This window comes from Artemia sp. Qi Xiang Cuo, chromosome 15 (assembly GCF_049724085.1).
Source record: "Artemia sp. Qi Xiang Cuo chromosome 15, ASM4972408v1, whole genome shotgun sequence".
In the NCBI taxonomy this organism is placed as follows: Eukaryota; Metazoa; Arthropoda; class Branchiopoda; order Anostraca; family Artemiidae; genus Artemia; species Artemia sp. Qi Xiang Cuo.
In genome coordinates, this window is record NC_142808.1 from 33,671,448 (window position 1) to 33,689,208 (window position 17,761).

Here is a 17,761-nt window from a genome sequence, read left to right on the forward strand (position 1 = left end):
TTTAAATATTCAAATTCCATCTTTTAAAATTACCCATCGTTCTAGTCAAATTGTAAATATACGATATGGGATCGGGAAAATGTGCAAATATCATGAAGAATCAGATGCTCTTTTAGCTAAAATACTTATAAATTATTCCAAGGATGTTGATCAAATTAATACTGATCTATTTTACCTTGAAATTGTTCATAGTTTAAAACTCGAGGCTAATAAAGCATTTAAGACTGATTCTTTCCGTCATGGATCTCATGTTTTAGGTTGGAACCTTAACCCGATTTTAAAGCAAAGCCAAAAGAATACATCTCAAGCTTGTTACCTTTGGAATTGCGCGGAAAAACCGCGATCTGGACCATTTTATGATGGTATGAAATTAACTAAACACGTTTTTTGGGCTGAGTTGTGTTTCCATAATGAAATTATAAAAGATTAAATTGGTTCAAGAATTACTAGTGATAGAATGTGCTTTGGAGTTTGATTAATTCTAGACGTCGTACTGATAATTGTTCACCAGATTCTAATAGATCTCTGAAACTGGATGATTGGATAACTCATTATAATCATGTTTTTTCATCCGGTGAGGCGGCAGTTGAATCATGGCTTGACTCTTTATTATCGGAAGAAATTTCAAAGCCCCGCCCAAATAGTAAAATATCTGTTTCTGTTGAATATGTAACGGCAGCAATTAGAGCTCTACAAAAGTAAGCATTCTTTTGATCATGATGATATACATTCAAACCATATAAAATGGGCATCCCCCAAAGCAATCCTTCTTCTCGCTACTCTTTTCACTACTATTCTTTCTTCTGAAGTTCTTCCAACTAGCTTTTCTCGTGCTACCACTTCACCCCTTTCAAAAAAAGAAGGGAATACGAATCGATGTTCTGATTACAGGCCGATTATTGTTTCGTGCAAGATTAGCAAAGTTTTTGAGCTAATTTTATTAAAGTATCTGGAGTCTTGTAACCAAGGCCTGAATCAAATTGGTTTCCGTAAGGGGCTAAGCATGGATGTTGCTCATACCCTTCTTTCAAGAACAATATCCTTTTGTAAGAAGTGGGATAGAGTTTATACACTTGCGTTAGATTTTGCGGCGGCGTATGATTCAATTATCCATTCTTGGGCTATGACTGCGCTTCTGAAGAATAATGTCCCACTACCAGTAGTTTGGTTTTTAAAAAAAGTCGTATGGCTCCTCTCGTATTCGTATTAAGTGGAGGAATCAGTTTAGTGATTATAACGTTAAGTTATGTAGGGAGCTGAGGCAAGGAAGCATTATTTCACCTTGGATTTTCAATATTACTGTTTCGGGGCTGTTTGATCAAATTCAGTTGACTTTTATTTATGGTAAACGTTATGTTCTGTCGTGGCTTGCTTACGCAGATAATTTACTCCTTTTGAGTCGATCACTTCAGTCACTTCAACAAAATGTAGATTTTTTTAGCAAAGGTTTTTAGTGAGCATGGACTTCGTTTTGCCCTGAAAAGTGTCAGTTTATAATTCTTGGTCCTAAGGCTAATGATCTCGTTAATTCAGGAATTTCTGTTCGTATTTATGATAATATTTTGAAACCTTTGGAATCTTTTTTATATCTTGGTGTGCCTTATGGACCAACTTTAGCTATATGCAATGCTTCAATTTCTAAAGCAGTTAAAAGTAGAATAGCGTCTAGTTTCGGGGCAGTAATTTGTCTTCACGATCTTCTTTCTCGGAAATCACTGGCTCGGGCATATAAAACTGTCACTTTGCCTCAGATTCTGGTTTTTCCATCGCTTCTCCCGTTTTTTAGAATTAGTAAAATTGCGCATGTAAAAACCATAATTTTTAATTTTGCTAAGTTCCTTTGCCGCTTTTCTAAATATGAATCAAATACGTTTTTAATGAGTACATATAAAATGAAAAACCCTGTTGATGCTTTGGAGAAAAAGCAAAAGAAATTTTTATCTAAATTACCTCTTTTTTCTCATAATTTATATAAACATGCGCATGAAGCTTAATTAATTCTTTTTTATTATTATTTTTTTTTTTTTTTTTTATTAATCATTGAATGAAGGGTTAATTTTTGAAGTGTTAATTTTAAGTGTTAATTTATTATTTATTGAATGAAGTGTTAATTTGTGTGGTAAGTTTGATTGAAGGCCTTTGCGTACTTGTTGTTATATAGTTTAAAAGAATTTTATGGCTGTTGATTAGCGGTTATTTTTTTTTTTTAATTTTTACTCTTTGTATTCGGAGGAAATAAAATGTTTGAATTGAATTGAATGACTGATTAGAAATTAACAACAAATATCACCTAATTTTGATTAAATACGCAAAAAATACCAAAAAATGTACCCATTTTTTGTACCCATGTACACAACGCCTCCTATATACCCAGGGCCCCATATTCCCAATAAAACGGGCTGGGCTTGTTTGGCCTTAAAAGAAAAAAAAGTTGTAAAAATGTTGAGCCCTTTCTTTTTTGGCTACTTTTGTCTAGACTTTATTGAAGTTTGCTTGGTTTCAGTCGAGTGAATCTTCTTTTTCCTTCTGTGTTAGTGTTTAGGTCCTACGTATGTTATTCCCTCTTTTACAGACCATATGACATTTTTAAGGCTCATGTGCAGGTGACATTTTAAGGCAGGTGATGGAGTTCGTCCGGAATGATGTAGACTGTCTGCTGACCACATGCCTCAGGGTATGGGGTTTCCCCTAACTAAACACTCTGATCAGGGTGGTCGCAACCTCATCCGGTTGGTGGAGCCCACCCCAGGAATCTTAGTATTTAGGTTTAATCTGGCTTTAATCAGATTCCAGGCCTAGGGTCGGTTGGACTAGCAACCCCACACCTGACATAAATTGCTACGAAAGCTGACAAAATAGCCTCTAATCCAGATTTCCTTTTAAGATCTCGACCATCGCGCGTCAGCAGACATGCTGACGACGCCAGAAAGACTGACAAACTAAATCTCCTGGATCAAAGGGGGCCTCGGATAGCCACCTAGAATGTTTTGACTCTCAGTTTACCCGCATCAACGAACCTACTTTCCGTTGAGCTCCATAAGAATAAAGTGGCAATTACTGGTCTCACAGAAACCCGTCTTATCGGAAGCAGAAAAGAGAAAATAGACAACAATTACTCGTTGCTTTGGTCTGGAGGGACCATGAAAAGGAATGGCGTTGGCCTTGTGCTAAATAGTCTCGCAAGAAAGGCAGACGTATCAGACAGACTAATGAAGGCCCGCTTTGGACACAAACATGGTAAAATGACTTTTATCTTATGCTATGCCCCGACCAACGATTCTGACAACACAATCAAGGAAGAGTTCTACTCTGCTCTGACCAGATATCTCACTACAGTTTCACCCCATGATATAACTGTACTTTTTGGTGATTTCAACTCAACGGTGTGTGATGATATGGGCTTTTGACGTGGCACAATTGGCTCTGTTTATCTGGACCCATTTAACGTCAATGGCCTTCACCTACTTGAACTATGCCGATCCCATGTCCTAGTCATCGCAAACACTTACTTTTAACGCAAAATCCTTCACCAATGCCCGTGGTATAGTAATGACGGTTGCACAAAGAAGGTGATTGACTACGTCATTATATCTAGACGCTGGAGATCATCGCTGAAGACTTGCAGAGCTTAACGATCATCTGAGCCTGGGAACGCAGACCACAGGCTGTGTGCACTGAAGTCCATCTCCGCCTTCAAGCACAGCGATCAGAAAGAAGGCCAGTTACTGTGGATATTGGGAAACTCCAGGAGCCAAATACTCGCCTGAAGTACAGTATTGAGGTATCAAATCACTTCGATCTCCTTGGCATACTTAGCAGCAGTGAAGACGCCTGGAAGTATTTTAAATCGCAGACAAGCTAAGCGGCACAATTGGTGCTTGGCAAGAAAGGTTTTCCAAAGAAATCTTGGCTAACAAATGAAACACTGGAGTTTATACAGCAAATACGGAGGGCAAGACCCCTTGGGGACATGGTCACTTATTGGAGGCTTAATGGAGTGCGAATTCGTCTCATTCACCGGAACCGAACTCAGTTTGTTACAAGAAAAGCTGATGAAATTGAATAAGCAGCAAACAAGAAAGACGTGGGTAGCCTCTTCAAGTATCTCCGAGATCTTACGGAAGATAAAACTACTACATTGGGGCCTGTCCTATCCCTGGATGGGACACTTGTTTCTGATGACGGAACTTGTCTTGAGAGGTGGAAGGACCACTTCTGCTCGCTCTTTAATAATACTAGCCCGTCTGTCTCTCCAAATAATAGTCCCAACCATTCTACCAGTCCAAGGCCTGAACCAGATATTCCTCCATATGAGCCTTTCATCCCCTTAGCATTTGGAAACGCAGTTAAAAGGTATATGTGGCTTAAAATCTGAACTACTGAAGTATGCTGGTCCTACAATGCTCCTGTTTCTCCACATTCTGTCCTCCACTATTTGGCAAACTTAGATAGTTCCTGAAAATTGGCGGCAACGTGCCATCATCCCCTTATAGAAAAAGAAAGGCTCTAGAAAGGACTGTTCAAATTTCCGTGGAATAACTCTGCTGTCAATTCCAGGAAAACTTTTCTCCATAATACTGCTGGATCGTTGTCGGAATATAGTTTGTGGGATTCAGTGACCTGAACAAGGTGCTTTAATGTCGGACCGTTCCACCGTCGAGTAGATTTTCACGATTAGACATATAATACAAAAAGTCACGGAGTTCCGCCAGAAGGTTTTTTTTGCCATCGTTGACTTCTGTGCTGCGTTTGACTCAGTGGACCAAGAGGCACTTTGGAAGATTTTAGAATAGACTGGCCTCCCCGAGAAATACTGCAGACTCTTTAAAGCTTTACACCATGACACAGAGAGCTGTGTTCAAGTCAATGGCCGGCGCAGCCTATTCTTCCGAATCACGACAGGGGTGCGTCAAGAATTTACAGTGGCCCCAGAGCTCTTCATGGTCCTCATAGACCACGTTATGACAAAGACGACTTCACGTCTCAACTTTGAACTCAAGTTTAGAGATCGCGTCATCTCAGATGCTGATTTTGCTGACGACTTGACCATCCTAGCGGACTCCTTGGATCAGTTGCTGGAAGCGCTTCAAATCTTACGAGAAGAGGCCGCAATTGTGGGACTGCAGATAAACTGGAATAAAACAAAAATTATGCCCATAGACCCGTCTTCTCCTGCTGTCATTTCTCCAGTCAGTCTGGACGCAACAACTAGCATAGAAGTTGTCCAAAAGTTTACCTACCTGGGACCCGAGATTTCTTCAGATGGCCCCCTTCTCCCCGAGCTGCAAGCAAGGCTATCCAAGACGTCTTCTGCCATAGGCAGGTTGAACCGTCACCTTTGGCGAAATCCGAATATAAGTCGTTCAACCAAACTTCGAATTTTCAACCCTCTCGTCGGTTCTGTGATGCTTTTCATGGAGCTGAGACTTGGCAAGCATCAGCCGCAACCCTTTTGGCTATCGATAGATTCCAGTCGAAGAGACTGAGAAGGATAGAAGGTCTACAGTGGGTCGACTTTGTGAGTAACGAGAAGCTGCTGCATCTCACCAACCAGTCCTGTTTTTTCTACCCAAGCAGCCGAGCGTACCTTACGCTGGTTTGGACATCTACTTCGAATGCCCCCGCACTTACCTGAAAAAATGATCTTCGATTTTGACCCTATCAAAGCCGGTTGGTAGCGACCTCGCGGCCGGCCGAAGAAGCGTTGGTTCGACAGCGTATTCGAGTTCCTAGCGATGGCAAATTTCAGACCAAGTGAAGCGCGAACCCTTGCAATGGACCAAAGTGGACGATGGAGGCAGACGTCACTCTCTACGCCGAGTAGTACCCGGCTGGAGACCTAACAACAACATAAAATTTACACTAATCCTTATCATTATTTGGAATTTTCTTCACGTAATCATTATCACCGGGGTTGTTGGAGCCCCCAGGGGGAGGGCTGAAAGTTATGAACTTTTCCCAATGTTAACATATAGTATTGGTTATTGGGACCCGGCTCAATGGTAACCGAAACTCTAAAAAACGGATTTTGGTACCAATAGGTACATCAAAAGAATCAGATTTTAATTCTGATTTCAAAAATATAAGTTTAGTCATATAAGTTTAATCATCAAGTTTAATCTTACCCATCAAAAGTTACGCGCCTGAGAAAATTTGGCTGATTTTCGAAAAAAGGGGGAAAGACCCCTTAAAAGTTATAGAACCTTAATGAAATTCACACCATCATATTCAGCGTATCAGATAACCCTACTGCAGAGGTTTCAAGCTCCTATCTACAAAAATGAGGAATTTTGCATTTTTTGCCAGAAGAATGATCACGGGTGCGTTTTTATTTGTTTTTTTTTTTTTTCCCAGGGGTAATCACATTGACCCACTGGTCCTAGAATATCTTAAGAGAGCTCATTGGAACGGAAATTAAAAGTTCTAGCTCCCTTTTTAAGTGACCGAAAAAAATGGAGGGCAACTAGGCCCCCTCCCACGCTCATTTTTTTCTCAAAGTCACCCAATTAAAATTTTGAGATAGCCATTGTGTTTAGCATAGTCGAAAATCTAATAAATATTTCTTTTACGATGACTTAATCCCCCACAGTTCCCCGGGGAAGGGCTGCAAGTTATGAACTTTGCCCATTGGTTACATATTGTTTTGGTTAATGGGAAATATACAGACAATTTCAGGAGGAATTTTTTTTTCTGGTGGGGGGGGGAGGGGGCTGGAGGAGGGGTTACTTGGGAGAATCTTTCCGTGGAGGATGTTTCTTTGGGGTAAGGGGGCGCCGGATTTCCAAGCATTATTTAAAAAACGATCAGAAATTAAATTAAAAAAAAACAAGTACTTTCAACTGAAAGTAAGAAGCAACATTAAAACTTAAAATGAACAGAAATTATTGCTTATATGAGGGGGTTCTCCCCCAAGTTTATACTTCGCTCTTTACGCTACAGTTTTTTTAGTGCTTTCAAAAGAGCTATATATTCTAATTAAACGGCCTTTGTTATTCAGGGTTTTGTGAATTAAAAAATTTTTAACTTATAACTTAAAGTGCGTGTTTTTGACTAAGGGGAAAACCCCATAATATACTTAATAACATATACGCAATAAAAAAAAAAAATAAAAAAAAAGCGATACGGCTCAATAGTAATCGAAACTTTTAAACGGAACTTTGATGTCAATAAATGTATCAAAAGAATTGGCTCATAATGCTGATTCTAAATATATGAATTTTATTAAGTTTAGTATTACTCAACAAAGGCTACGAGCCACAAAAGACTCACCCGATGTTTTAAAGAGGGGGGGAAACATCCGCTAAAAGTGAAAGGTTGTTAATGAAAATCACACCGTCAGATTCAGCGGTTTAGAAAACCCTTTAACATAGGTTTCAAGCTCATATTTGCAAAAATCTGCAACTTTGTATTTTTTGCCAGAAGAAAAATATACGAATATAGAAGTTCGTTACGTAAGTTAATTTGTAAATTACGTCAGAACCAAATTTAGAGACAGCCATTTAGAAAAAGAAAAGTAAAATTTTAATGCAAATTTTGTTTACTTATTCAATGACGGCGAGCCAAAATAAAAGCTTCATTAACTAAAAAACAATCAGAAATTAAATAAAAAAAACAAGTTTTTTAAACTAAAAGTAAGGAGCGACTATAAACTTAAAACGAACAGAAATTATTCCGCATAAGAAAGGGGCTGTCCCATCCTCAACGCGACATTCTTCACACCAAAGTTTGGCTCTGTCTCTTAACTCTATTTTTTTAAACAGTAAAAAACTTTAGCGTAAAGAGTGAGGCTTTGAGGAGGGGATAGCCCTTTTCATATACGGAATAATTTCTGTTCGTTTTAAGTTTTAATGTCGCTCCTTACTTTCAGTTTAAAAAACTTGTTTTTTTATTTAATACAAAAAGGAATGAGATATGTATGAAACAAAATATGTGATAATTAGCAGGTGATTATTTCATTCAGCACATGATTTATAGATAAGATGTTCCAGCTAGTCACGTGAAAGTTTCCAAACTAATTTTGGAACCATGGACATCATTACCAACGATAGAAATCTACGAAAGCCTTATTGGAAAAGCCAATCCTAGAAAATGTTACTTGAAACGGTATCTCTCAAGGGTTGAATGACCATTTTACCAACTCCTGCCAATCAGCCAGAGAGAGGCGGACTAAATTAGGTTAGAGCAGAATACCCGATTCAAGCAAAGGAAAAACTTTTTTCAAGCTAAGCGACTAAAATAGATAACAACAAAATCCTCGCGAAGCAGGATTTTTGTTTGACAAACTTTTACCATTAAAATTGATCAAAATCATAGTTAGCATTCCTGAATCAGCTTCAAAAAGCAATTCTTCCTCACTTGAAAGTTTTTTTCTTTCAAAACGTGTCTTAAAATTTTCTGTTACTATCGACTGAAATTAGTTCTTTACTAGATTGCCGCTACTGCTACAACCGTGAAAGAGCAGTTGCATGAGACTTTAAAACAAATTAATCAAGCTAGACACGTGAAGGTTTTGCCGAAACAACTGAACCATGTGCATCGCTGTAAGTATAAAAATATCGACAAGAACCTTACTGGAAATGCATCCCAACTAAATTTGAAGTCCATTATGCTACATTGGAGTATTTCATAAAGAGTAAAATTATTTTACTCCATGAATTACCCTCCAGCCACATAAGCAAAAAGAATTTTCTGGGGATGGGAAAGGAGGGTGTGACAAATAGATTCAAAATATAAAAATATTCCATTGAAGTACTCCTAAAGAGCTATACCCTATTAGATCCATGAACATGTTTAGTTGTTTCTTGAAAGAAAAATGTTACTGCTGAATTATTAAAGATTCTAGGTTATATCATTGTGCCTTAACGCTAATGGAATATAGGCAAAAAATTGAATTTCGAAAGTGATAATATACCAAAAGCTAATTTTGAATACTTATTACCACGAAACAGTTCGTGGTAACGAACTGTAAGTAAGGAGCAACCCGGTAAAATGGTAACAAAACCTCTAGAAAACGGAAATTTGAAACCAATAGGTACATCTACAGAATTGTATTTTTATGCTGATTTTAAGTACACAGGCTTTGTCATTTTTCGTTTTACCCATCAAAAATTAAGAGCCTGGGAGAATGTGCCTTATTTTCAATAAAGGAGGAAATACCCCTTAAAGTCATAGAATCTCACTAAAAATTACACATCAGATTCAGCGTATCAGATAACCCTACTGTAGAGTTTTCACGCTCCTATCTGCAAAAATGTGGAATTTTGTATTTTTTGCTAGAAGAAAGATCACGGATGCGTGTTTATTTTTATTTTATTATTTTTTTTTCCCTCCAGGGATGATCAAATCGACCGAGGCGGCTTAGAACTTCGGGAGAAGGCTTATTATAATGGAAATGAAAAGTTCTAGTTTCCTTTTAAGTGACAAAAAAAAATGGAGGGCAACATGCCCCCATCTTACACCACTTTTTCCCAAAATCGTCCGATCAAAATTTTAAGATAGCTATTTTGTTCAGCATAGTTGAAAGACCCAATAACTATGTCTTTGGAGATAGCATGACCCCCACAGCCTCTTGTGAAAGGTCTTGAAGTTATAAAATTTGCCCATTGTTTACGTATAGTATTTGTTTTTGGGAAGTATGCATACGTTTTTCAGGGGGGAGGGGAGGACGAATCTTTGGCTGAGGAGATTTTGCACGGGGAGAATTTTCTACGGAGACGGAAATTTCCAGGGGGTGAAATTTTCATGTAAAATTTTATTCTTGGTAAATTTTCCAGAATTCCTATGCGAAATCTCTTTATAAATCTTGTTTTCTCTTTACCGACTCAATTTTACGCGTGGAGATGGTAAGGGTAATTGTTCGGGGTAAAATTTTGTCCAGACAATTGAACGATTGAATTGTCCAGAACATATTTCTGTGGAAATGGAATTTTTATGTAGATGTGGAGCCAGATATTCTGGCATTATTTAAAACAAGAATCAGAAATTAAACAAAAATACAAGTTTTTCAACTGAAAGTAAGGAGCAACATTAAACTTCAAACGAAAAGAAATTATTACGTATATGAAGGCGTAGGCGCCCATAAGCTGAATTCCAGGTTGGGGCAAACCTCGTCTAACTGGCACTTTTATTGCTATAGAATAGAAATCTCAGAACAAAATATAAAAATAAGGCAGTATCATTCAGCCAGGGGGGCGGGCACCCCCCCACCCCTTATTGGTGCCCATGTATGAGGAGGTTGCTTCCTCCTCAACACTTCAATCTTTGTGCTTAAGTTTAAATTTTGTCCCAATTCTTTAAAAATGACTCCTGAAATACAAGGGTCGTTTAATTAGAACAATAAGTAACATTTTTTGAAGTGCCGAAAAACTGTAGCGTGAAGAGCGAGATGTTGAGGGGGGGGTGACCCTCCTCATATACGTAATAATTTTTGTTCGTTTTAAGTTTTAGTGTTGCTCCTTACTTTCAGTTAAAATACATGTTGTTTTATTCAATACGCAGAAGATTTGGACTTTAATACATGTTAATACGGATAATTCACTCTTTGATTGCCCTTACAGGCAAAAAATTATATATATTTTTTTAATTTTTCTAATTTGGATGTTTTCTTCATGTAAAGGTCAAGAAGTCTGGTCCAAGTCCAGTTAAAAGTGTGGATGTAATTGTGAACGTGCCGAGAATTTTTCAAGACAAAGATTCCAATGTTGCCTTAGCCATTAAAGTCCAGGTAAGATACATCAATATAGCGTAAGGAGGGTATTCAAGGAGTGGGCGCGGGTTCATCTTGATAGTTCTGATTAAAAATTTTAGCCATTTTTTTAAGAATTAATCTTATATAATGTTCCCTCAAGCTGTCTGAGAAATCAACTGGTGCAGTCCAAATTTTTTGTTGACAAAATTTCTCAGTATCAAAATGTTTTCGTTTCTCTTACTATTACAGAAATAATTAGGAGTTTGACGTCTAACTCTAATTTATATCCATGAATGTTTTGACCATTATTCTTTAATAGTAAGAAAATTATATGCATCAACTTTTCTAAAACGACATCAGATTAGCCTCTGCCGGCAATAGTTATATTTTAATTTATTTCCCCATTAAACTTTCTGAGGTAGCTTTGCCTAGGTTTTCAAATAAAATATTTAAACGGCACTGGAAGTACAGTTTAAACAAATTCAACTGGTTTATAAGGTTCTATTACATTGCAGTAGCTCTAACGAGTATTTCGGTACTATTTTCATTTCTATTTCGATTTAAATGTTGTTAACGGTACGCAGACAATTAAATTAAAAAACCTGAATTTAAGATGAAGTTTGAAAACAATATGAACATTATGAATATAGAGGATGGCGTATTTTCTTACCATCCTTATTAAACGACAAAATAAGAGTGGCCTTTGTCACATGGAACCAAAACTCGTAAGAAAGGAAATTTCAAAATAACACAAAAATATAAAACCAACTTGATGTACATGTAGGTTTTGGTATGCACAAATTTAATATGTACCCTTAGCTGATGTTTCAGCCCTTTACCTAAAAGATATAAATTTTTCATTAGAAGTTTGGTTAATTTGTAATTGTTCTTTTTTTCACCGACGGTGGTTTTATCAAACCAGTAGTCATAGGTTGAGAGGGCTCAAGAGAAGGCTCATTAAAATTGAATTTTAATATTCTAGTGCCGTGTTAACCAAACAAACAGAAAAATTAAGTGTAGTTACTCGCCACAACTAAGTGTAGTTAGCCGAATTACGTGCTATAACGCTTTTACGTGCTATAAAACAAGAACTGTGGTCTGATTAGGCTCAAAATGCTATCGGAAAAAAATCTTATCCGTTGCTGATTATTTAAAACTATGAAGGATATCTTCACGCAATGTCTCAGCTTCACAGCAGATACTTCTGCGCGATGGAACAAGCTTCTTCTGATTGAGTTGATACATTTCATAGTTCATTGTTTTATGTATAGCATTGAGTAGTCACGCATCAACTTATACCAGAAATGTCTATCGATCTATCTGTTAATTTTTGGAGGGGGGGGGGAATCAAAAAGTTACAATTTTATGCTCGAATTTTCAAGCATTCCATGTGAGGCCCGTTAAATCAATATGGAGGAGGAATTTACCCTCCTAGCCTCGCTTTCATTGGTGGAATACAGTTGAAATAAAAGTGCAATATGATCTCTAGGGGGAGGCGGTATGTCTCCTCCTAGCATAAAATATTTTGAATTTGAAATAAGGAATTACCTCTCTTAATCTCACTTGTGCAGCGTTGGGTAGGATGGAAGAAATCATCCGAGGACAATTTGGTGAAGGACCTCAAGCGAAGAAAAGGTACTAGGTTATGATTTGGGGAAGGGGCTTTTTTAGGATACAGGATTTTTTCTCTTGCACAGACTCTAAGAACCCCTGCGTATACATCTTCTCCTACTCTATTCAAAATTAAAAATTCATTGCGTGATTAAATATTTTGGCATTCCTGAACTCGAAGGTCAAGTACAGAGTGTATCATTATTGCTATTTCAGAAAAACTATTGTTGGTCATTGCTCTTAACTACAAAAAATCCTGCAACTCAGTTTACTATGGTTCTATTTAAAGTAATTGTAAACAAATAGATACCATTTGCCAGCAGTAGGGTGAAAACTTTAAATGTTAGGGCTAAACAAAAAGTGCGAAGAGAACGTCAACCAACTGCTGGAATTTTTTGCTCATTCTTACTTTGAATGAAGTTATCAGAAATTATCACTTTTAATAAAACTTCTTTAGATCTAACGTTTAAGAAAGGCTCAGCAGATTACTTATGGGATTAAATTCGCTTCATTGTAATGTCTCCTCTAGTGCGTGAATTTTATCCCCTTGAATTGAAGAATCAAAATTCTTTTAGTCAAATGAAGGTGTTTGTCGCTACGATAAAAGCAGTCATTTCTTCACCCAGAAACCAGGAGTGACAGAACCAGTAGATGGAGGCACAGCTGGAACAGAGGAAATTTCTATTGATTATGGTGGCTATGAACCTGAACAGGAGCGAGAAGGTGCCACATTGGCAAGAACAAAAAGAGATACCTCTGATGATTATAGTTAGTAAGTTTAAGGTTCAAAATTAAATTAAAAAGACAACTTTTTTTTAGCAGAAAGTATGGAGCAACATTGAAACTCAAAACGAACAGAAATTATTCCGTATATAAAGGGTTTCCCCCTCCTCAATACCTTGCTTTTTACGCTAAAGCTGTTAGCACTTTTAAAAAAAACTTCCTATTCTAATTAAACGGCCCCTGTGTTTCAGTAGCCGTTCTTACAAAAATGGGCCAAACAGTAGAACTTAAGCGTAAAGAGCAAGATATTTAGGAGGGGGTAAATCTTCATATACGGAATAATTTCTGTTCGTTTTAAGTTTCAATGTTACTCCTTACTTTCAGTTAAAAAAATCTTGCTTTTTTATTCAATTTCTGTTCGTTTTTCAGATAATGTAGGTAAATCTGGCTCAGCCTCCATGAAATATATCCCCCTAAAAGGAAAAATCCTCCGTGAAAATTTCATCCAAAGTATAGACCACCCTCCCCCATCAAGTTCCCTCCAGACAGTTCCATCCTCGCTGAAACTCTCTCCTCTCCGAAAATTCTTGCGGACGATTCAACCTGAAAAATCATGCTTAGCATACTTTCATTTGAAAAAGGCTTTAATATCTAATGGATTCCTCAATTACTCCGGAAATGCCCCCTTCCGTAAATTTTTTTCCGGAAATCAAAACACGTGCAAAAGAGCCCCCGGATAATTCCCCTGGAAGATCCCCATATGTAAAATTGAGTTGGTAATTATACTGTAAGACAAGTAACTAGAATTTCGTATAGGATTCTGTCAAATCCTCCCAGTGTAAAATGTTCCCTGGAAAATTCACCCCCCCCCCTGAAATTTCTCTCCCCAGGAAAGATTCTCCCCATGGAGATCCACCCCAAGAGTAGTAATGCATCTATATATTTAAAGCTTAGAAGCCTGAGCCATGGATATGTGTGCAGTTTCACGGGTACATTGGATTACCACGGGCAGTCATCTATTACTACAGACAGTACATGCCTTACCAGACAGGTTTATGAGGCAACACCTATTTTCTGAGCCAATCAGAGATGTTTCTACTAACGGTACTCCATATGCGATAACTTGATTAGTATAGTAATTGGATTCAAATATAAGGAGTGATTTTCATTGTGGTTCATATTAGTAAGAGAATTTAATTCAGAGAAAGAACAGTTTATTATTTGAGACGATATTCGCAAAGAAAAAGAGTAGTATGTTTACACTATTGGAGCTTGATGCTGGAGCAGGTAGAAGCAATGATACAGGGGTGAGAGTACCAAATGTGGCAGTGGAAAGTACACGAGGATGTAGACTAAGCCTTGAATGGGACGATATGTATGCAAGATATGTGATATCATTGAGCAAGTTTGAATTGGAGGAGCAATTACACTTTGCGGCGAAACTGAACACTGTACATATAAATAGACTTAAAGCTGCTTTATATACACTAGTGAAATATATCGAGGAAAACAAATTCAATCGGTGATTATTATTGTTGTAATTATATTCAATAAAATTTTTTATAAATCAAAGATATTTTTTCTATAGTAGGTTAGCGTATATTTTTAAAGTAGAAAAAAGAATCATAGTTAGTCTGAAGTTGGTTGTGAGAGTATTAGGACTCTAAAAAATGGATAGATTTGAGAAAGAGAAAATCATGGAATATTGTGTCTATGGAAAAACGTTTGATTCTAGATGATGATTTTCTGGAGTTATCTGTTCAAAGGAAGATATTTTCTCAGGGAATGCTTGTTGATATAATGAAAACTGATTCTTCGTCATTAGACTATTGCATGAAGCTTTTACGTCGTGGTCCAAAGGCATTTGCAAAATTTATTGACATATTAATCACGACAAGGCAAAATGATATTGTGGATTTTCTTCACACACTAGCTTAGAAATTTAACACTATGATTTTTTCACGAGAAAGATATTGTTCAAGGAGGATATACTCTCTCTCTCTTTCTCTCTCTCTCTCTCTCTCTCTCTCTCTCTCTCTCTCTCTATCCCACTCAATTTGTTGATCGTGGCCTAGTTCCATTTTGGCGGTGAGAGTGTCAACACATGAAAAAATGATCAATACATGTCCACTTTGCATTTATACACTGGGCAGCTGGTCATCATGTGAGAATTGTACAATGATTGATGAGTACGATGAAAAGTGCAGATTATGCACCCCGTGTAAATTGCATAGAGGATATGCTCCACAAATTAAAGGTTTTGATTCCTGTCTTCAATGGGTGTGTGAGTTTCACCCAAAAGGACACCTATGCTCTTATTATCACTACGATAAATGTAACCAAGGGGAGAATACATGTCCTGGTGTAATTGGAAAGAATCCTAAACGTGATTTTACTTTATTGCTAAGAGATTGGTATCGTCGTGGCTTCAGATTGTTTTGGGAGAAGAAGCAAGGTCTACGATTCAACTGTTGGAACAACAAAAGAATTTGGTTTCTCCGTCATCTTTGTGAAGACAATGGCTACTATGATTATAAACCTACTGATTCCTATGTGGTTGTTACAGAATGTGATTCACCTGTTGAGGACACTGTATGTGACATTGCTTCAAATAAGCAAATTGAAACATGTGAATTTTACAAAATGAATGAAAATAGTATCATTGACTATACAAAGAGATACGATAAGAGTGAAGTTACATTATACTCTAGAAAATTTGACCCTGACATTGCAGCACACCAGGATCAGTATACAGTGAATTCAGTTGATCTACCAGCATTAGTTGTTCTTGAAAAATACCTATACGTACTAGAAGAAGAAATCTAAAGAGTAGAAAAGTCGTTTTTGTGATGTATGTGCATTATTTTTGTTAAAAAACAATTTTACATACATTTTTAGAACATTTTAGTCGTAGGCCACTAAAATCAATATTAAACACGTTTGAAAGTATATTTTCCACTAGGAAGTCGTTCAATCTAGGAAAGTCAACGTAAATGCTGAAAACCTGATTGTAGGTATAGGCACGACATCTGAACATGAAAAAGAGTAGTGCATGAAAGCCGCATGTCTTAGTCGTTAAATCCTGTACTCTCCTCTGATTTTGAATAATAGTTTTCCCACTGCTCTCAATAGAGTTGTTGATGTATGGAATGTAGAATTTATATGATAGGCCAAGAGGATAAAAAATTCGATATTCTTCGCTGTTTGAAATATGCACAGCCAATGGCCTATCTTCAAAGTCGATGGACTGCTATTAACAATGATTAGGGTATTGTTAAAACTTGGACTTTTTCAATGAAGTCCGATGGTATGCAATAGGACTTGTAATGGGACATGTATAAATCCATATTAAATACGTTGATTATTTGGTTTGTTTTCATGGTGCAAGGTCTAGTTGAACACTGCCGTCGGGTGTGATTTCCCAATAGGTTTCAAATTGACTCAATGATATTAGCGTGATACTCTTAGTCAAGGCATTGGCAAATATGCACTCTAAACGTACATTCCCCGTTCGTACTATGCTCATATCCTGGGTGCCAGACAATTCCAAGACAATTACACCATTATTTTTTGAAAACATTGAATCGGTTATTCCATCTTCAAATTGTTGTGAATCTTGATCTAGGGATTGCATGGTCAACTCACACAGAGTTCTGTAGTAGTTTTTATCAAATAATAGAGTGTATAGTGGAATTCCATTAACTTTGCACACAAGGCAAGATAGACCAAAAGATTAAAATTATGGGGGGATGCAGTCCAGGACCCAACTGCACTGGCACCCTTCACAAAGGCCAAAACGAGTTCTGATGGGATTTCTCCATTGATAAATGATGACTCAGTATAACTGCGAGATCCATTGGCAATGTGACGTTGATTAGTGATCGTATGGGGGACAAGAAGTGTAAGGTTGTTACCATTGGCTCTTAGCTTTTCCACTGCCAATGCAACAGAGCGCATAACGTGCTGTTTTCCAACATGAAGAATTGCCGTAGCGATAATGACATTTACATCTGGTGCTGCAGCAAGTGTTTTTCTCAAAATGAAATTCGATGGGGCTAGTTGTAACTTTATGTCAATCTTGACATTGGGGTTAACCATTGCGATATATTGAATATCTCATGATTTAATTTTCATGATACTCCTGGGTCACTGCAGCAGTTAACTCACCATAAGTATGAACACCTGATCTGTATTCATAGCCCAGTGCCCGACCTCTCAACTTCTTATATGCCTTTGGGGTCATCATCATAAATTGTATGTAGTTTGCACAGTTGGATAAATTATTGCTAGTGCTCACCAATTTTCCATTAATAAATACATTAATTTGTTTGAATAAGTTGTGTAGGATACAGTTTTCATAGGACAGACCATCGGCAGCAGTGGGAGTTGTATTGTCTGAATTTTGCTTCACCGCAACATTTAAATCAATAAATGTTGATGATAAATCAATGAAATAGTCTTCATTGGAAAATATCTGACAGTGTATATTCTCCGAGAGGGGTTGTTGAGTATGAAATTGTTCATAGCAGCCATATTTGACACTGACATCAACATTTTCAGCATTCAATAGATTCAATGAGGAGCTGATTGATGGATGCGATTCTTTGTAGGGGAGAAAGGTCATCTTAAAAGAAGAAATCCTTCTTTGATCTAACAATCTTTTTCTTCTTCTTCTTCTTATTGGTCTTCTTCGTTTTATTCCTCAAAACCGTTGTCGATGTCCTTCGCTTCCCGCCTAGG

At 37.2% G+C, this 17,761-nt stretch overlaps 1 protein-coding gene across 2 annotated transcripts in view; it reads left to right on the forward strand.

The window, feature by feature from the left end:
- LOC148943588 (integrin alpha-PS4-like) overlaps positions 1-17,761 on the forward strand; it is a 338,717-nt gene that overhangs the window by 279,856 nt on the left and 41,100 nt on the right. For both annotated transcript variants that reach the window (XM_089101816.1, XM_089101817.1), the window contains 2 exons: positions 10,616-10,723; positions 12,874-13,070. In XM_089101816.1, coding sequence (XP_088957942.1) covers positions 10,616-10,723; positions 12,874-13,070 — 305 coding nt within the window. The remainder of the gene's footprint in view (positions 1-10,615; positions 10,724-12,873; positions 13,071-17,761) is intronic.